Source organism: Sarcophilus harrisii, chromosome 2 (genome assembly GCF_902635505.1).
Source record: "Sarcophilus harrisii chromosome 2, mSarHar1.11, whole genome shotgun sequence".
NCBI lineage: Eukaryota > Metazoa > Chordata > Mammalia > Dasyuromorphia > Dasyuridae > Sarcophilus > Sarcophilus harrisii.
This window is the reverse complement of record NC_045427.1, coordinates 491,772,599-491,792,778: the sequence shown is the minus strand read 5'-3', so window position 1 is coordinate 491,792,778 and position 20,180 is coordinate 491,772,599. Positions and strand designations below refer to the sequence as shown.

The window sequence follows — 20,180 nt, the reverse complement described above, 5'->3', positions numbered from 1 at the left end:
ATCTATTTCTAGATTATCCAAGTCTCTGGACTAGGGTAAGGTTCTGGAGCACTCTAAATATCCAAGGAAAGAAGGATGCTCCTATAGAGATGTACCTTAAAAGCCTGCTTGTAAACAAAAACCTCAGGTCCACCTTCGGGGCTCTTAAGTTTGCTAAAGAGGAGGAGATGTTCAAAGAGGAAGACATGGCGCAGGCATTTTCTTCTCCCACAGAAGACAGTGAAAGGATCTCGGTGTAGCAGCTGCCCCTGCTCCTTCAGATCCAACTGAGGAAAGACAAAGGATAAAGGTTAGCCTATCCTTAGTTCTAGCTCAAAATCTTATGACTTCATGGCTTCTTCTTTCTATTTGATTTTTCAATTTTGTGCCTTTTTTTCCATCTGTCTTATTGGCCCTATCTTACTTAATTCCTTCCCAAGTGCCCATTTTATTTGTCTCTTCCTTTTTCTTTTTCTGTATCTGGAGATAAAAATTAGACGACCTTGCAGGTGGAAGCAGGGACATTCAATTTGTAGGAAATAGCAGCAGAAATAACTAGAACCTGAGGGAAACTTTTTTTTGGGGTGTGTGTGTGTGGATAATGTTGAGTTCTCTAGATAGAGCCTAGGAAGTAGTGAAGCTTTTAGCTGGGAATCTTAAAGTCAAAGCAATTAGAATTTAAGGTTGCTTTGAAAAGTCAAACGTTTTGTATTTCTATAGGCAGTGCTCCATCCCAGCCTTGGATAGAGGAAGGCATAGCACCCTGCAAACTGCAGTTCATAGCTGCTGAAAAATGCCATTGTATTCTGAGAACCCTAGTACTCTAAACAGCTGTTCTTGTAAGAAAGGGGATAAAGAATTAGAAGGATCTGTTCCAAAAAAGAGAGGGCAGTGTTGAAATTTGGTGGAACTTGATCTCAGGGTGAAGAAAAGAGAAAAAAGGAAGAGGAAAATTGAATGGTCACCGAGATGGATGGATCTAAGCTAGTAAGGTAGGTGGGGGAAAAGGCATGGAACTGGAAAGTCAAGTAGAAGGAAAAGGAAAGGAGTCATAGAGTCACAGGATTTTGAGCTAGAAGAGGCCTGAGAAATGATTTAAGTTTAATTCTTTCATTTTACAGCTGAAGAAACTTAGAACTAAGGAGGTGACTTGGCTAAGGTCAAATAACAAACTAGCAAGCAGGATTGAAACTAGAACCCATTAGTCAAATAACAAACTAGCAAGCAGGACTGAAACTAGAACCCATTATCTGTCTCAGAGCCAAGTGGATGTTGGTGGCTGCTTTTACCTCACAGCCACGAATGGCCTCCACAGCTAGCAGGTCCCGGCCTCTGTCCTCTTGGTCCCTCAGCAGCTGCAGGGCAGCTGCCAGAGCCTGACGTTCAGAGCTCAGCTCAGTCCCTGTCTCTTTCAGCAACTCCTCCAAGAGTTTCCCATATTGAGCTAACTGTTCCAGGGGTTGCTGTACAAATCTGGGCAGGTAGGAGCCACTTTCTGTGGAACCCTTGGGTGGGGGAGGAGACAAAAGAGGTTCATGGTGAAGATCTGAGGCATTTATTCAATGAGCATGTGGTAGTTGTATTCTGGAGAGTCAAGGATTGCCACCTGAAGAACCAGAGGACTCTCCATCCCTCTAAGGAGTGGTTTTCTCCTTTTAATATCTCAGAGAAAGCTTAGGGAGAGAGGACATTTAGAAGATTATTTTGCCCTCCATAATCAGATGAGGAATGGAATGAGTTAAATAATTACATACTATATTTCTATAGTATTTGTGCTTTCACATCTATGATCTTAGCTGGTCTTTACAGCCCTTTGAGATAAGTAATAGGAATTCCCCCTATTTATTGGGATGAGGAAACAAACTAAGAGAAGTAGCTTATGTGCACATAGTCAACTAATTATCCAGTAGAAGTGGGGTTAGAAGACAGGTTTCTTCACTTCTGTCTGCCTAATGCTAGCACTGACCTTATGGATTTGTTGCATTCCTCAGAAAGTCTTGAGCCTTTCTCTTTAGCTTCAGACATCTGGCAGTTCCAGTGCCCTTTCCACTACACCACGTGACTCAGACAAGGTACAAACATATCTATATGCTGCTAGAAAGACTCCATTTTTTTCTCCCACTCTGGGACATATGTATAGAGAGAGGGTAGGGGTAGTGGGTATGTTCTGTCTCTCTCAATCCCATTGTTGTTGTGGATCTAAAAAGAGAACTTACTTTGTTTGGGGTGTTGAGCACAGCCAGGCCAGCTTCTAGTTTGTGCCGATGTTTCAAATACTGAGCATACAGGTTGAACTGGTCCCTCTGAATTAGGAAGAAAGTAAGTGATGATTGAACTGGTCTCCCTGCATCAGGAGGAAGGTGGTTAACAGTAATCCATGAAGAACTGGGTGATGCAGAAAAAGGTGCTTTCTACTCCTGCTGCCCCAAAAGGAAAATGGGGAACATCAGGAGATATTTGGACAAAAGAAAGGGACCGGCTTTATGGAGAGACTCCCCACAGAATATAAATACAATATAATACTAATTCTAGAGATGACATCATTTACATAGCAGTCCAGAAATGGATGGAGAAATAGCTTGAGGGAGACCCGAGAGAGACCTTTAGAGACACTTGGGAATGGAGAGTTTTAGAGAACAGGCATTGTGCAAATGGCTCAGGAGGATGGGGCTTGGGAGAAAATAAAATTAGGGAAAATGAGGCTTTCAGAAGCAGAGGCCATGGGGAAAGGATTCAGGGAAGTAAAAGACGCTATGTGACCACTTACATGCCTCAGGAAACAAGCCCCAACTCGAAGAGGGTGGGCAGCACAGCCTTGCAGCTCCCGAAGGAAATGCACCCGATGGAAGTTTCGGAGTCGCTCCCGAGCAGCCAGGACTCCCGTCCAGTCAGCCCGAATCTCTCCTGTCAGCTCGGATCCTGTTGGTGGCACCGGCTCACCCAATACCGTTATGTACTCTTGTTCACAGGAGATCAACTCTGACACCAACCGCTGCTGGGCACTAGAAACACAGAACTGGGGTCAAGGGCTGTCATCCCAGAGCCTGGGGGGGCAGGGGCACAGAGGGGTGCCAGGGGAGCCCCTCCCTTTCTCTCCCCATCCTGGGGCTGCAAGGGAGCGCAGATGGGCAAGGGTAGGGTCATCAGTGTCCAAGGTGATCCCTGACTCACCTGATGCTTCTCTTGCGCTCCATCCGAGGGGTGCCAACCCCCCAGGGCCCATCAGGGACTCCAGCTCGACCCAGCAGGACATGCTCCCTGGGTGAGCAGGTTCTGTCCACCACCTCAGTGCTGCTGACCTCTAGGCCACGGATCAGGACAGCTCGCGTGGTCCCAGGCCGGGGCTTGCCCGGGGCCTCAGGAGCAAGTTCTGCTGTTTCTTCCTCACTGTCTTCCCCACAGGGTGCCAGGGAAGAGTGGGAAGGAGCTGATCGGGGGCCAGGGCTATTGGGGAGGAGCAACAAGCTGAGGCTTCGAGAGGGGCTGAGTGGGTCCTGTTTGCCTTTGCCACTGCTGGCACTGTCCGCCCGACGCCGGCAGCGACCTTGTGGACTTGTTTCATCCCCCAGAAACTCCTGAACCTTCCGTTCTAGCTCCAGACATCGGGCATGGCAGCGGGCCCACTCTCGGAGTGCTGCTGGGCTGCCCAGTTCCAGGGCCAGAGCCCTCATTTCTTGGAAGGTGCCGGCACTGGGCACTGGGGCCAGGGCCGCTAATACAGACTCCTGACCTGGTCCTACTCCTGCTAATTTTGCTGTTCCTTCATCCACCCATTCGTGGGCCTGTAAGGACAATGGAAGAGACATGGAAGAGGAGGAACCAATGAAAAGCAGAAAAAATGGGGATGAGAGATTAGGCTCTGGCTCTTACTTTAGTTGATTTCTTCACTTAACTCTCATCCACCTTCACCCAGAGTTTTTGCAAGAATATGCCCTGAGAATACTCTGTTCCAGAGTGCCAGTCAGAGGGCACTGATTTTCTTTCATGTCTCTGAGGTAAGGAGCACCAGACATATAAAGAAAATTAATTAATAATTTAGACTTAGAATTGTGGGGTTTATAAAATGTTTTTACATCATCTGTTTTGAATAAATCATTTCAGAGACATGGTAGGGACAGTGGAAAGAAAATAGGGAACAATAGTCTTGGCATTAGTAGACCTGGGTTCAAATCTCTGCTCTACCACTGACTATCTGAGTGGTCAGTGGCAAATCTCTTAATTTCCTATGCTCCTTGTTTGAAAAAAAAAAAAGGGGTGGGGTGGGGGAAACACTAGTTGCTTCAGAGAGCTGCTTTGAGGAAAGTACTTTGCAAACCTTAAAACTATAAAAGTGGGAATGAAAATTCTCTTAGTTGATCCAGTCAATAATTCTGTAAGGTAAGGATACAAGAATTATTATCTCCATCTCTTCTTAAATTAGATGATACTCTTCCACATTATATATAACTGGTGAGTGTCAGAAATAGGAGATGAACAGTTTTCTCTCTGGTCTTCAACTGTTCCTTTTGGATCCTTCTTTACTTATAAACTTACTCAAGTCTTCTCATCTGACCCTACAATCCAACCATCCTACAGCTTGCTTTACTAGCCCAAATTATAAAACTTTATAAGCATTAATCCTTACTTTCTCTCTCACTTACCTCTCAGTCTCTCCCTTTCTCCTTTCCTCCCTCCCTCCTTCCCTCTCCTCCTCTCTCTCCCTCTCCCTCCCTTCTCTCTTTAGGCAATCACTGGTTTTCCTGGAATCAGACTGCTATGAGGTATCTGAGGCTGGATTTGAATTAAGGTCTTCCTGGGGGTTGGGGCTCTATCCCATCACCTAGCTGTCCTTCTCTAACTCCTTTAATCTGTCCTTTGATCTCATCATTCAACTAAAACTTCAAGTTTGATAAAGATCTAATTTCTAAGTCCCAGTGACCTTTTCTTAGACCTCATTCTTTAAGTTGTTTGGTATTATTGACCATCATCTCTTCCTGATTATTTTATCCTCTTTGACTTTGGGTAAAACTGTTCTTTCTTTGTTCACCTTCTACCAATCTGACCATGTCTCTTGCTCCTTTTCTGTATCCTCATCTCTCTAACTCTGGGCTTTCTTTTCTTTCTCTACATGATCTCTGTTGGCAACTTCATCAACTGCCATGACTTCAATTACAATCTCTGTGCAGATGATTCCCATATTTACATATCCAGATCTTATCTCTCTGCTAGGCTTTAGTGCAGCATCATGAAGTGCCTACTGAACATCTCTGAATGGATGTCCCGTAGATATTTTAAACTCAACGTGCTCAAAATGAAACATATTATTTTTCTGTCCAAAGCTACTCACTTTCCAAACTTCCCTTTTTTCTTCTGAGATCACCACTATCCTTTTAGTTATCCAGGGTCATAATCTTCAAGTCATCCTAGATTCTCCATTCTTTCTTGACCATCCATACCCAATCAATTGTCAAGTTTTGTTGATTATTTCTCCACATTTCTCCCATCTGCTTTCTCTCTACTTATATGCTCATACCCTAGTTCTGGCTCCCATTGCTTCTTTTCTTAACTATCGTAGTAATTTCTAATTGGTCTTTTAACTCATCTCTTTCCTCTCCAATTCATAGTGCCTGCCACACAGCAGGTGCTTAATAAATGCTTGCTAACTGATTGAATCATATTCCAGTCAAGTTGGCCTATTATTCATTTTTGAGTGAAATTCTATTTTTTGTTTCTGTGATTTTGTATAAACTATCTTCTAGCCTATAATACACATCCTCCTTACACTGGGTTTGTGGATTCTCTATTTCTTTTCAAGATTCAGCTCAAGTGCCATCATCTATAAGGGGCCTTTTGTGATACTTCAGTTGCTAGTGCTCTCCTAAAGCCTCCTCCTGAAATTAACTCTGTTCTTTCTTTGTGTGTATTTTGTATTGATTTATCTATGTATATGATGTTGTTTTCTCTCAATAGAACATAAATTCCTCAAGTGCAGGAACTGTGTAATATTTATCCCTACATCTGCATTGTGAAGCAGAATATGGCCCCGCACATTTAACATGAACCTAGGTTACCTGATCCTCTAATCCAGTCCTCTTTCTTCCAGAAAGGGTTATAGGAAGAGAAGAAAGACACGAGGAGAAAACAAACAAAAGAAGGGGGAGGATTAAGGGTACCTGCTGAAAGAAACGGTGTAGCCGGAGGGCCCGATGTAGGCTACTTTCTACTTGTTCTAGTCGCTGCTCAAAGTCATCCAGGGCCTGCTGGGTGGTAGGGTCTTCCTCCTGGGTCAGGGCCTCCCGAGCCTGTGCCAGATGCTCCTGGAGAAAGGGAGGGGGGAAAAGAAAGGGTCCACTGCACACAGTCTCTGCCTTGATCTTTTAAGAGCTTTTCTTCTTTCCTTCTCCATCAGATTTTCTCTTCTCTGTCACTCCTTATTTTTAGGTGCTTCAATTGGTCCTCCTTGACTTACCTGAGCTTCAGAACTGAAGGCTTGGAAACGCATCTCTGTCTCCTGTAGGGCAGGGAGGGAATCTCCAAGCTCAGTAAAGCTCATCAGTTGCTCTTCTCCTGGACCAGAAAGCCACTGTAACACCTGAGAGCAAACAGATTGGGAAGAGGAAGCACAAAGAAACAAAGTACCATTATGGAAAGAACATTGAATCCAGAAGAATTGGATTCTGATTTATTCTAACTGTGCCATGAGATCTTGGACAGATCCCTAACACTAAATTTCCTCATCTACAAAATGGGAATAATAATATTTAAAAGACTGTAAGAATCAGATACATAAAGTCTCAGGGTTATTTAGAAGACCTGGGGGAGGCAGGATATATAACTGAGCTGAAAAAAGCTTGGGATTGGTCAAGGAGAGACAATAGGAAAAGGAGAAGGGAATCCTGCTGGGACCTGGAGGAAGGCTGAGCTAAGAGTTGTTAGGGTAAAGGGAATAAGGGGAACCAGAAGGAAAGTCTTTAGAGTACCATGGTCCAGGAGAAAGCAATGTAAAAGGTGGTGTTGGGGATTGATTGAGTTAGTTGACTCCTCAATAACTGAAGAATGCATGAGAGGAGGTGGAGGAAAAGTGGAAGGTAGCATTGTTGAAACATGCATAGGAGTAGTTTGAGTATTGTTATCCTAAGAATATAGAGAACTTGAGGTTGACCAAAAAGGTCAATGATAGCTTAGGTGCACATAATACTTATTATATATGAAGTACTGGGCCAAGTGCTTTACAATTGTTATTTTATTTAAACCTCAAAACAACTTTGGAAGGTAGGTGCTATTTATCCTCATTTCACGGATAAGGAAACTGAGGCAAATAGGTTAAGTGACTTGCCCAGAGTCACACAGCTAGCAAGAGTGTAAAGCTAAACTTGAATTTAGGTCTTCTTGACTCCCAGCCCAATACTCTACCCATTGGGCTACCTAGCTGCTCCAATGAAAGATACTTAGAACTTTATTTTATAAAAAAAAGACTAATGAAGTTTGGGTTTTGGGGTCTTTTTTAATGTTAAAAAAAATATATGTGTGTCCACTCATCAGGCTTTTTCTCAGAAGGGTGCTTGACTAGTTTGGCAGTATCGCCCTCTGGATCCTAGTCTACAAGGATCCTGTATGTAAGGAAGACAATAAACAGATATTATTAAATAATAAAAATTAGAATATCTAATATCAGCACAGTATAATGGAATAAGCTTTGGACTTGGAGACAGAGAACAGAGCTTCAAGATCCACTTAATAATTATGAGAACCTGTGCAAGTTACTTAATCTCATCTGTAAAACAGGTTTTCTATCTCACAAGGTTGTTGCAAAGGGAAATACTTGTTAATATTAAAATGCTATATAAATGTATTCATATAACAAATGACATTCATATAACAAACACTTCATGGTTACAAAATGTTTTCCCTAAATTATCTCATTTGAACCAGACAATTCTGGGAAATAGGTAGTACGAGGATTCTTACTTTCTTTTTTATTATTATTTCCAAATAAGGAAATGGGAGATGATTTGCTCAATGTCACCAAGTTAGTAAGTGCAGTTTAGATTTCAATGTTGGCACATAGGGAGCCCAAGGTCGCTTTCTTGGTATTAGCTATGAAAAGTACCTCAGCACCCTGATTTTCCCTGGGCTGGAGAGAGTTATTCCTATGTTAAGTCTAGGCAATTCAGCCATTGAGCCTGGGACTATGGAATGAAAAGCAAATGCAAGTCTAAGGGTCATGGTGTACTTAAGTAGAACAGCTAGTGTTCTCTTCAGGACTCTTGGCCTCAGAAGATTAATGGCCAGAGAAGGAAGAAAGCATTTCTGAGTGGCCCTTTTAAAATGGGGATTAATATTTTTCAAGACCTTTTTCCCTCTTGGATTGTGTTTTCTTCCTTTGGGGTTTTAGGTATTATGATTTTTTATGGCTTCTAGGTTTAAAGCTGACATTGGGTAGAAGAAGGTGGTAGCTGGGAAGTTTCAGGTATCAGCGGACCTTCCACTGTACATAAGATACATAGTACCTCTCAGAGCTATTGAATCTATTAGGATGTCTGATTCTCAAATCATTTAAGATAGTTTGGTAGAGTGGATAGTTCACAGGACCTTAATTTGAGTCACATTGGATTCCTGGCTCTTCCATTTCTTCTAGCTGTGGAACTCTGAACAAATCATCTAATTTCCACATGTCTATTTCTTGAATAATATATAGATAATAAAAATTACACTAGAGAGTTGCGAGAAAGGCACTTGTCAATAATAAAGAATCATATAAATATGAGCTGTTAGCATTATTATCAGTAGATCTTCAAAGATCTCAGATTCAAGCCAGGTGGAAAGAAGGTAGGAGGGGACACTGATGAGACTAATATTCCCATTTAACATTAGGGAGGGGAAGACTTGATTCCTCAAAGAAAGCTTGATTCCAAGAAGCCTATAGACAGTGAAGAGGGAGTTTTTAAAATAGCCCCTTGAGATTGGAAGGCAAGTCAATATTGGAAAAAAAACTATCAATATCAGGGGAGGAGAAGTGTTCTCCATATGGAAGGGAAGGATTAGACTTGTGAATTGGCTTCTAGAATACAGAAATGAGAGGCTAGTCTTGGGGAGCAGTTTAGTGACAATCTGGCTAGGGTATGGGAGGGGATATCATGGGAACTCCAGAAAAAATGTCTCAGGTTTACTTATTAAGGAAAAGGATATCATAGATTTCAATTTGGAGAGAATGCAGAATGAGTCCAACTTCCTCATTTTAAAGAGGAAGAAACTGATGCTCAAAGAAAATAAGTGACTAGCCAGGAATCTCATAACTAATAAATGCCTGTGGCTGATTTTGAATCTATATCTTCCCATTTCCAAATCTGACACTCTTGCCATTATATGTCACTTCTTTTGTCTTTTTGTTAATTCTGGGATTGTTTCATTTATTAAGATGATTCCAGTGGTGTGCTGGTAAGTGTTTACCAGCTAGATCTCAAAAAAATGTTCACAGGATACATTTTTAAATTTAAAATGCATTGTAAACATTTTCTCCATTACTATCTTAAGTCTAAACAATTAATTAAACAAATCAAACTCTGTTTTTGTATCATTTACTGATTTCTGAGATATAAATGCTCACAGTGAAAATTTAGAAATTCTCCCAGGCTAATCTGAGCTAGCTCTGACATGATTCTGCCTGAATTATTCTAATGTATGATGTGATCAGAAAAGTATATATAGTAGTTCGTTTACTATAGATAAAGGGAAGGGAATCATTGGCTAAATTACATTCTGCCTCAGGTCCTTTATGGGTCTCAGTTTCTTCCTTTGAGGTAATCTGAAATGACCTCTCAGGCCTTTCCACCTTGAAATCTAAGATGCCATAATTACATAGTAAGGACAGAACATTAAAAATGGCCAAATTTATGTAGTACCTACTACGTACCAGCACTCATTTTGTCATTACAACAATCCTGAGAGGTATTATTATTATTCTCCCTTTATAGATTATGTTAATTAGATTATAGACTTAGGTTAAATTACTTGTGCAGGGGCACACATCTAGTTACGTTTCTGAGGCCAGATTTGAATTTAGGTCTTCCTGGAGTCCAGGTAGCAAGGGAGCCCCTGTTGCTTTTTGGCTGGGAGACCCATGACATGGCAGCCAGATTCTTCATGTTTCTAAGTGGCAAGGTTACCTTCTACCCAGAACCACCTCCATTTTTGACTTTGGGGTTTGCTACCAGACTTCATGGATCCGTTTTACTCAACAATTTTTAAGTAACTAATCTAACTTGATTAAATGTCAGATTTTTCATAAGTGGTGGGTATGGAGCCAGTGAATCCTAGATTAAGAATCTCCACTTAGGTTTAACTATAAACTCTTCTGTTCAGCATTGAATGCCTTTCACAATCTGATCTCAACCTACTTTTCCAATCTTATTAAATATGACTCCTCTTTGTGTACTCTGTAGTCGATTCAAATTGGTTTATTTGCTGACCCTTACAACATATCACATCCCCAGTCTGCTTGCTTTTCCATGGGTAATTGCCTATGCCTTTCATGTACTCCTTCCCCTTCACTTCTGAGCAAACTTAACTTGTTCATCGCTCAGCTCAAGGGCTACCTCTTAGAGGATTTGGTCTTTGCTGATTCTCCAGGGTGTTAGTGCTTTCTTATTGAAATTTCTTTGTGTTTACCTTGTCTTCATTTCATGTGTTTTACATCTACTTAGGATTACAGACCTGGAACTGGAAGGGACCTCCAGTTACCATCTAGTCTAGTTCACTTTTATAAATGTTGCTTCTTATAATGTAAATTCCTTGAGGGTGGTGTTGTTTTTGTTTTTATAACCCTAGAGTACCCGGCTATCCTTCATGTCTGGCACATACTAGGTTCTTAAAATGATCTTTGTCAATTGATTGAAAGAATCAGGAGTCTTCAAATGGGGTTAGTAGTAGAAGAAGAGGAGCAAAGTAGAGTTTTGGCAAAGCAGATCTCAGAACTTAGGAAACCAAGTCCCTGTAAGGCTCCAGAAGGCTCAGCACCTTGAGCTGAGGTTCAGTTATCAAGGAGATTTAGGAGGAAAATCTAAAGTCCTGGGGGGGGGGGGGGGGCAGGAGACTTGTCAAAGGCAATTCCTTCAATCAGCAGAATGTTTTATATCAGTGCCAAGAACTAGGAATGGTGGGAAAGGGAGTACTCTGGCTCACCTGGAGGAGCTTGTGCTGACGTCGCTGATCCTCCTGTCGCTGCAGGTAGAGGTTGGACAGACGCACAAGCTGGTGAATGGCTTCATCCACTTCCTGGTACAGAATGGCAGGGCCTGGGCCCTCCAACCTGAGAGTAAAAGTGGGGATGTGAGGAAGAAACTGTCTTTGGCAGGATTTTGCCTCTGACTCAGACCTGTGTCCTTAGCCCACTCATACAGGACCCTTCGAGGTCCCCGTCCCGGCCAGGCTAGTAGCCCCTCTGCCTGGCTCATTACCTCTTGTAATCCCCAGTTTCACTCCCTGGCCTCCTCCCTGTCCTGCTCGGCCCACTATTCTCACCTGCTGCTGTGGGCCATGCGTAGCCTCATGAGAATAGCTCCTCCGTCCCTCTGCAATTCTGCCAGCCGGGGATCTGCCAGCACCTTCCGCAGGGGCTCTGGGCTTCCCACTTTCACCTGCAGTGAGAGGGACCTTTGAAAGAACACCAGCCCAACCCCCTTCTTTTCCATCCCAGTCCCACAAGCTTCTCTTTTCCCCTGTGTGAAGGTTTCCCCATTCTCCTGCCCTGGGATTCCTACCTGTCCCCCCTCCTCTTTTCACCCTCCCTCTGCCTCGGTACCTCTCCCTCAGGCTCCACGGCCCCTTCAAGCTCCTCAATGGCCTCCCGAACGGAGCGAAGCACATCGTGGCACAACTGGCATAGTCTTGCTACTTCCTGGAAAACCCATGCACACCCAGAGACCACAGAAGGGGCAGAGACATTGCAGACAGGTGCTACTTGTGATGAAGAACCCAAACCCTAAGACAGAGTAGCCCAACCCTAAGAGATATCCTCACCATATCAGAACTAGAGGAAAACTTAGAATCTTAGTTCTTACTTATAAGGAAACTGAGGCTCGAAGAGGAGAAAGTCACACCACCAGTGAGTGTCAGAACCAGGTCTCAAACCCAAACTTCTTCAGTCCAGGGCATAGCTCACAGGGTCCCTCCCCTGAATGCTCTTCCTCTTTAAGGCCCATCTTTCAAGGCACAGATCAAACCCTACAGCTGCCATGGTGGGAGGGTCCTCCCCAATAACTGCTGGGTACACTCCAATTTTTAACTGTTAGTAAAGGTCACTCCTTAACCATCTGCATCACTCAGAGTCATTGAGTTATAGAAATATTAGATCATGGAAAGCATCTTAGAGACACCTAGAGATTAGAAGCATGCAATCTCCTTTTGTTCTCTCATACTGCCTCTCATTCTTTGTCTTTTTGGGAACTTGGTATTTAACACAGGACTTTTTTGTACTATCTTGCATTATTTTCTATTGTTTTAGATTCATATATCTCATTCTCTCCTATATTACAATCTTTTTGAATGATAACAGCAAACACTGATGTAGCCATTAAGGGTTTACAAAGCAGTGTCACCAGAAAAAAATTGTAAAGTAGGTCATGCAAATATCCTCATTTCACAGTTGAAAGATGGATGTTTCAGGAGATCAAGTAACTTGCTTAGGAGTATTCGACTTGGTGGTGTTTGAACCAAGCCCTGAATCCAGGTATCTGACTCCAAGTCCACTCCTCCTACTACATCATACTGGATCTTATCAAGATCTTTTGATACCCTTGAAATATCTTAGTTAAATGGTCAGTAAATAATGTTGAATTGAATTCAGTCTTGTGACTTTGAGGTAGCCCTCTGCTCTAGGATGCACCCAGTGTGGATGTCCTGGCCATGGGCTCATGCCTATAGTAGTATCTTTCCTTGGCTGAGGTAGGAGGAAAGATAATCTTACCTGATGTGTTTCTGTCCAGCGCTGTGGAGAAGGGTCATCCCTGTGACCTCCTAGATCTTTCTGTAGCTCTTCAGGCTTGGCCACAGTTAGTAGGTCACTCTCTGACAGCAACTCAGCCCCCTGTGGAAATGCTGGGATCAGATGGAATTCTGGATCTAGATATATGGTCAACAAGGTAAACCAGTATGGACTCAGCCATCCCTCAAAGTAGGGCTCTAATAAATCATACCTGAAGTTCACTGAGCTCAGTGGGGGGCTCATTCTGAGTTAGAATAATCAATCGCTGTATCACAGGATGCTTTTTGGAATCCTAAGGGAAGAGGTGGAACAGGTCAAACCCTGGAAGTTAGGGAATCTAGGAGGGAATTACAGATCTAGACTGTGTACCTGAAGGTCACTTAGAACAGGAATGAGTCCTGGTGGAAGCAAGGGAGCACACCGAAGGTCCAGAAGGACAGACAATCCCAGAGTCTTCAGATCAGACCTGTGTGGGAAGGGAAGGTTAATAAAGTCTCATCTTGAGGTTAGGGCACCATAGAGTCTGAGCCTCTGGTTTTAGTCCATGGGAAAAAATCAGAGAGACAGAATGTAAATAACCAGTGTCTGGGGTGAAAAATTTGCCTCTAGGAGGGAGTGTCTTCAAAATCATGGAGTCAAGTTTCTTGAAGATCAATGTTCATTGTACCTATAGTGAAGGACTCAGGGTATGGAAAATTTAATGAGTGTCCTGTATATAATAGCAGGGTTCTCAGAATTCAGAAGGATCATTGAGCTAAAAGTCAGTGGGCTGAGGATGGGTGTGTGTGTGTTGTGTGTGTGTGTGTGTGTGTGTGTGTGTGTGTGTAATTTTGTCATTGCTCTAGAAGCCATGAAGTCATCATCTTAAGGACTCAGGGAGGTCAGCACTTGGCCCCTATTTACCTGAGCAGCGAAAAGAGGTAACAAAGAACGATGCTCATCTCTGCTTGTGTGGGTGGAGGCTCAATCGGAGGGCATGGTGGAGTGATGGTCAACAGGGCTCGGCCATTCTGGTCCACCCCACCTGTGGACAGGAGGTGGCTATGAAAAGGGGTCAGAGATGACAGGCTGATTTTGGTGAAGGTGCAATCAGTCTTTACATCCCTTGGCTCTCCCCACAACATGGCCTCCTTTCCCCTCACTGGTTCCCTCTTCCCATTTTCTGTTATCTTCTCCTATTCCTTCACTTGAAGCACTCACCAGTCAGCATGAAAAATCCAGATGCCATCAAGTCCCACGTCATATTGGAGCCATCACCAGTCAAAGTTGGGACATTCCCTTCGGGGCTCCTGCCTTCCTTGTCCTTCCCAGCCTGAGACGGCGGCATGAGGGGGCTAGATGGGGGCTCCTCTGGGTGGGTGGATCCTAAAGGGGTAGGAAGGGGGTCGGCCTGAGGTCTGGATTAGAGGTAGCTCCCCAGGACCATGTTCCTTTCTCTACCTGCCTCTGTTGCCCACTAACCTCCCCATAGTCTCACCTTCTGCAGCAGCCATGCTCTGTGGGGTGGACTCTGCTTCCCCTCTTCCCTCTTCTGCAGATTCACCGGCAGAAGAGGCATTGGGCTCTTTTTCCTTTACTTCCTCCGGCTCAGGGTCTGGCTCTGACTTAGTCTTTCCTTCACATTCAGGTTCTTCTTCTTGTACCAGGCTGACTCCTGAGAGCTCCTTCTCATTTGGGGTGAGGGCCTCCAGATGATCAATCTCTTCTTTGGTCCTGGGGCTTGACAGTATACTTTCTGCCCCCTGCCCAGCAGTTCCTCTGCCTCCCCCGCGCTTCTTCCTTCTGTTTCCTTTGCCTAATTTCCGGGGTGTCCCAGCCAGTCCCTCATCCCCCTGGCCTGGCCCATCCCCACCCTCATTTGGTCTCAGAGGGAAAGGACCAGCCTCCCCTCCCAGTGCCTCAGCCGGGAGCTCGGGAGCATCAAGCATTCCTTCTTCTTGAGGGGATTCGGCTCGAGGGGGAGAGCCAATATTGACCCCGGTGCTGCTCCCTTCTCCTGGGGGCCGAGCTCCATCTTGACCCCGGGGCACTGTCCCCTTCTGATGCAGCCATGCTCGGTGCCGTCTGTGCCGTCCCTTCCCTCCTGCACCTTTCCTGGCAGGTACAGTTTGAGTCCTGGAGAGGCCAGGGGAGCTTGTTGCATCCCCTGGACACCCTCGGGATGGTAGAGTCACTTCTAACAGCTCCACATACTCGCCCTCAGGGGCTTCTGCAGGGGCATTGTGTCCATCCCCGGGGCTTCGAGTGCCCAGGGCCTCCTCAGGCAGTGGGGGGCTGGAGAGCCCTGGGGGCGCTGGGGGAATCTCTGGGGGCAGAGAGACGGGGCGCTGTCCTACCATGAGGCTGCCTTTGTGTACAAATCGCGGGCAGATGAGCTCAGCCCAAGGCAGCCGCTGGACCCCTGTAGGTGACGCCAGGAGGCATGTGGTGAGGCGTCCAGCAGGGCGGTCTTTGTTGATACCTTGCAGCCACTCAGGGGTGAAAAGGTAGGCACAGGCTTCTGCAGGGACTGGAAGTTCCTGCACTCGTCCACCCCCTGGGGCTAAGCACTTGAGTGCCAGGTGAGGGGCTCTCGCCACCGAGGGCACAACTTGCAGGTAGAAGTCTCCGGGTCGAAGCAGCTGCCAGGGCAGTGCAGCCAGCTGTACCACCACCTGCTCATGCAGACAGAGCGGCCAGCCCTCGTGAAGAAAGAGGAAGCCACTATACTGGGCCTGGAGAGAGAGAGGGGGGGAGCTGGAGATTAAGGGGCCCCAAGGCTGGTCAGCAGGCTGTGGAGGCAGCCTGCATGAGAATAGGGGCAGAGAGGGTAAGGACGGATGGAATAAGGACAATTCTGTCCTTGGTCATTATTTGAAAAATACAGACTGAGCCTTATTGTGGCAAGAGTACCGTTCAGTGTTTAGGAAAGTCACATTACAGTTAGTTTATATACAGAAGTAAGCTCAGTATTGAGGGTCATAGAAGTGCCTAGTATAACAATCACAGAACATTAGCCCTGAGGGAAACCGAGACCAGAGAGCCCAACCTCTTGGTTATATAGATGAAGAAAGACAGCTGGCTGCTCTCTCTGGGAAGTCGGTCTCTGAAGGGAGGCCAGCTTTTCTGGGCCATATCTGTCTCTGGGAGGTTGTTTTGTGAGGGCTGGTCCCTGGGATGGGTAATTAAGCAGTCAGTTTAGAGCCCAGGGAGCAGACATGCATGCATGCAGGCAGGCAGTAACTCACACAGGCCTCCTGTTGGACTCGGGCAAGAAGATGTTTAGCAGGCACCAAGAAATCCAAGGCATAGCGCAAAGCATCTTCTCCGTAGGTACGCTCTACCACCTGGAACACCTGGCCCAGCAGTGTGGGTGCAGTTGCCTCAAAAGGTGGATACAGTGCGGCCAGGGTGCTCTGGACACAATCTTCTACTGGCTCGGGCTCCTGGGAGAAGGGGAATTGGAGAAGACAGCAGGGGAAGAGCTCTAGAGAGCAGAAGGTTCAGGGGAGGTGGACAGTCTGTCCACAGGTCTCTCTGCTGGAGCAGACTGGTCTGGTCAGACTTATTGCTAGAGAACAAGGATTAATTGGTCTGGCTGTAGCTGGCCAGGGGACAGAAACAGAGACATGAAGTGGTGAAGCTCTCTGGGAGGATGTGGCAATAACCCTATGACTACCTGGCCTTGGGAGCACCACAAACAATGCTGCTGTCAGATAACAATCTGTGGGTCAGTAATAAAGTTTCTGAGAATCCAATACTCCTCAACTCCACCTCTAAGACCACTCCTCAATTCTACCTCAGCCATAGAATTCAATAATAGTGGAACCATTCTTGAATTTTACCTCTAAACCATAAAATTAGCATGTCAGTGATTTGGAGAACTTGATTTTTTTTTCTTATTTCTATAAAATTATCTTCTTGCTCCAGATTCTTTGCTAAATTCCCTGGGAACTTAGCCCACTGTCAGCAGCATAATAAATCTTTGTTTCTTAACCTGGAGACAAATTGAGTTTTCGAATTCTTTCACCATACCTGTGACACCCACCTAATATTGTTGGGGTATCTTCTGCCTCAATCTACATAAATACATATACACACATACACACATATAATCAGTGAAGGGTTAAGAACTAGGACAAATTATGCTTTGCCCTAGTTCTCTATCTCCACAAATGAAACACTTTTTTAGGTAGGTGAAATTACGTTCAAATGAACATTTTAGGGGTTTCTTGGAGGGGGAATGGGTCACAAAAGGGTTATAAGGGAAAGAAAATCAGGGAAGGACTTTCCCTTGCATAAGTGTCTGTAGGACATTTGTGAGTTGAGCCTGATTACTTTTTAGCACCAGCTAGCTTTACCAGCTGTTTTACCCTTTCTCTTTCTAGCCACAGTTCTTTCTCTGAACCACCCCCCCCTTTTGATCTCTTCTGCCCACACACCAGTAACATCAATTCCAAGTACCCCAGAAGTAGCTCTTCACATCTCCATCATCAAGATCCTTCTCATATGCACTATATCCCCTTTCCCTTACTTGATGTTCCAAGTAAGCTGGTTTAATTTTGTGTGTGTGTGTGTGTGTGTGTGTGTGTGTATGTGTGTGTAAGAGTTTACATTGAAATGCCCCTCCAACCTTTAAATAACTCTAATCCACAGGAAGGAGGCACCTATAGCCATAGAGCACCACAGATTTTTGTCATTTACATACTGACAAATGGATTAGGAACAGATGGAGAATAACTAGACCTGACAAAGGGGGAGGGGGGTACCTAGATAGGCTTGGACCTGAAGGCATGTGAAAGAGCTGACCCCAGAGTCTAGCAGAATGAATAGGTGTGTGTATGGGAAGGGGTGGTGGTGCTTGAGAATGGGGTGGGGGTGGGGCCAAGTGGGCGATAGGCTCAGAGGCCAGGAGGGGAGGGGGGAGCTGAAGCCCAGCCAGGAGGCAGCTGCAACCCATTAGGGGCGGTGAGCTCATGGCTGTGTGAGAGTCCCAGCCACAGGAAGCAGCAGCAGAGGGAGGGGGGAGGAGCAGTCTGAAGAGAGGGGGACTGGGAATGGAGAGTTTGGGAGGGTTTGGGAGGGAAGTGACAGGGCTGGGACTAGAGAGAAGACTAAGGGACTGGGTTAGTAACCCCTGGCACTCTTCCCTCTTTTCTCCCTGACAGATTATGCCCTTCCTCTGTGAAGTGTGACTTTTCCTAGTGGCGGTACCCCCCTTCTTCCCTGAAGTCCACTCTCCTTCTGGCAGCACCCCTCCCCCATTCCTGCAGCAGGCGCTCCCCCTGGCAGTGCCTTCTTTCTTTCAGCAGTGAGATTTCCTGAAAGTAGTCTGCAGCGAATTCTCCAGGTGGCAGTGTCCATTAGGAGCCCCTCTTTTCCTCCGTAGTGCGCATCTGCCTCAGTTCTCCAAATATTCTCATCCTCCCCGCAGCGTGAGCCCTTGCAGCTTCTCTTAGGCCAGTGTCAACCCTTCTCACTGCAGTGTGCGCTCCGCTGTCTTTCCCGTGCCATTCAACTCACCAAATGAGTCAATCACCTCCAGTGTGCTCAGCTCCACACGCAACATATTAGGAATCATAAAAAGTTTAAACAAAATATAATCCTTCCTCTTGAAGTTTCCAGTTTTGGAGAGAAAACTTACATAACCACAGAGAACTAAAATATACAATATTAAATGATAAGAGCAATTACGTATGGAACAAAGGGCTGTGTAAGCTTCCCCAGGTGATGCTTTCCTTCCCTTCTCAACTATGCCACCTGGGCTAGTACTCTCTGCAGTCTCAACTCCTCTGCACCTTTTCTCCTACCCTGTTTACTTTTCCGTGCCCCTCCGCCAGCTACAGCGGTAACTGGTCCTCTTGGGACCGGATGGGTGGGCCTCCCCTCACAGGACCGGGGACTGAGATGGAAAATGGTGATTGCAGGCAGGTCCGTTCTCATGGCCTGGCCGACCCTTTCCAGGGTCATTGCCAGGACCTGCTCCCAGGGGCCCTGGGTGGGATAAGCGGGGGTGGGGAGGTGGGGGGGAACTGGAAAAGGAAAGGACGCTATACAGTTAGAGTAAATCAGAGGCAAGGAGATCCGAGAGTAAGAAAAGGCAGAGGAGAAGGCAAGGAATATGGAAAGCATAAATTTGAGCATAAAAGAAAGAATGGGGGTGGGGTGGCAAAGTCCAGATAAAGGAATAAAGAGTAAGAGAAGAAGTGAGGAGGTTAAATGGAGGGAAAGGAACCAACTGGGAGAGCCAGGCAGCTCTAGACCCAGAGACAAGAAGACAGACAGAAAGGAGAGGGAGGAAGGAAAGAGCATTCCGTTTTTTTTCCGAGGTGGAGAACTAGAATCAAAGTAAAAGCAAGATCAAGGACAGGCAGAGGAGGCAGCGGGATTGGGGTTGGGACTTGGGATCGAGAGGCCCAGAGGAGAGGGTGGGGGACAGAAGCAAGGAGCTGGGACGGAGAAAGGGTTTAGGCTGAAGTGTAGGACTCACCATGGCTCGGGGCGCCGGGCCCCAGCTCGCGGCTGAGTCCAGGCGGGGCCGGGGCGCACCGCTTCCCTTCCTCCGGCGGCTCTCACTTGGTCTGGCTGGGGCGGGGGGACAGCTCCGGCCCTTCGGCAGTAGCAGAAGCTAAGCCCGGGCTCCAGCTCCCAGGCCGCGGGGCTCCACCAAGGGGGACCGAGACGGCCGCCCCGCCCCTAAGCACACCCCCTCTAACCTCCCCCAGTTCCCCAGACTCCCTTCTCTGCGACTTGATCTAACGGGAGATGTACAACTCCCTGGGACACCTCAATCTCACTCCGCCCATCTACCCAGAACAGCTACACACGTATTCTAGATTCTCATCCATCCCAGATCCCAATTAATTTACTCAGGATCTTAACCCATCGGACAGCCAGACTCTCCCAGGGATTCCCCTTTTGCCTGCTTACTGGTCTCCTTCCCTCGGGTTTTGCTGGGATCCAACCCTTAAATAAATCTGTGGGACTTGGGGTGAATCTTTCCCTATATCCCCTCTCCTGGAGAGCTCGGGGCTGGGGACCACTTATCTCGAAACCCTACGCTGGGCCATGTTTTCCCCTCCTTTGAATCTTGATTTCTGATGTCCAGACTTGGTCTGAGGGTCTTCTCATTAACTAAACATCTCTTGGTGATGGACTGAGGGCAATTAGGGGACTCGACAGCCACTGTCGGTACAATTCCATCTTCTCCACCCCCCTTCTTTCCGCCCACTATACTCGGGCCTCTGGCAGCTCTGCTCGG

At 46.0% G+C, this 20,180-nt stretch overlaps 1 protein-coding gene across 5 annotated transcripts in view; it reads right to left on the bottom strand.

Annotated features, from left to right (window-relative positions):
* ARHGEF40 (Rho guanine nucleotide exchange factor 40) overlaps window positions 1-20,180 on the bottom strand; it is a 23,492-nt gene extending 3,312 nt beyond the window's left edge. For all 5 annotated transcript variants that reach the window (XR_004232341.1, XM_031954991.1, XM_031954992.1 and 2 more), the window contains exons 1-18: window positions 19,410-20,180; window positions 16,168-16,365; window positions 14,418-15,654; window positions 14,141-14,305; window positions 13,844-13,964; window positions 13,310-13,406; window positions 13,152-13,232; window positions 12,923-13,042; window positions 11,759-11,854; window positions 11,479-11,594; window positions 11,140-11,266; window positions 6,428-6,550; window positions 6,132-6,275; window positions 3,151-3,761; window positions 2,747-2,981; window positions 2,196-2,282; window positions 1,269-1,484; window positions 96-266 (exon numbers count right to left, since the gene is read on the bottom strand). Coding sequence is in view for 4 of the 5 variants with exons in the window: in XM_031954991.1 (XP_031810851.1) it covers window positions 96-266; window positions 1,269-1,484; window positions 2,196-2,282; window positions 2,747-2,981; window positions 3,151-3,761; window positions 6,132-6,275; window positions 6,428-6,550; window positions 11,140-11,266; window positions 11,479-11,594; window positions 11,759-11,854; window positions 12,923-13,042; window positions 13,152-13,232; window positions 13,310-13,406; window positions 13,844-13,964; window positions 14,141-14,305; window positions 14,418-15,654; window positions 16,168-16,365; window positions 19,410-19,412 (3,948 nt within the window). In the remaining variant the exon portion in view is untranslated. The remainder of the gene's footprint in view (window positions 1-95; window positions 267-1,268; window positions 1,485-2,195; window positions 2,283-2,746; window positions 2,982-3,150; window positions 3,762-6,131; window positions 6,276-6,427; window positions 6,551-11,139; window positions 11,267-11,478; window positions 11,595-11,758; window positions 11,855-12,922; window positions 13,043-13,151; window positions 13,233-13,309; window positions 13,407-13,843; window positions 13,965-14,140; window positions 14,306-14,417; window positions 15,655-16,167; window positions 16,366-19,409) is intronic.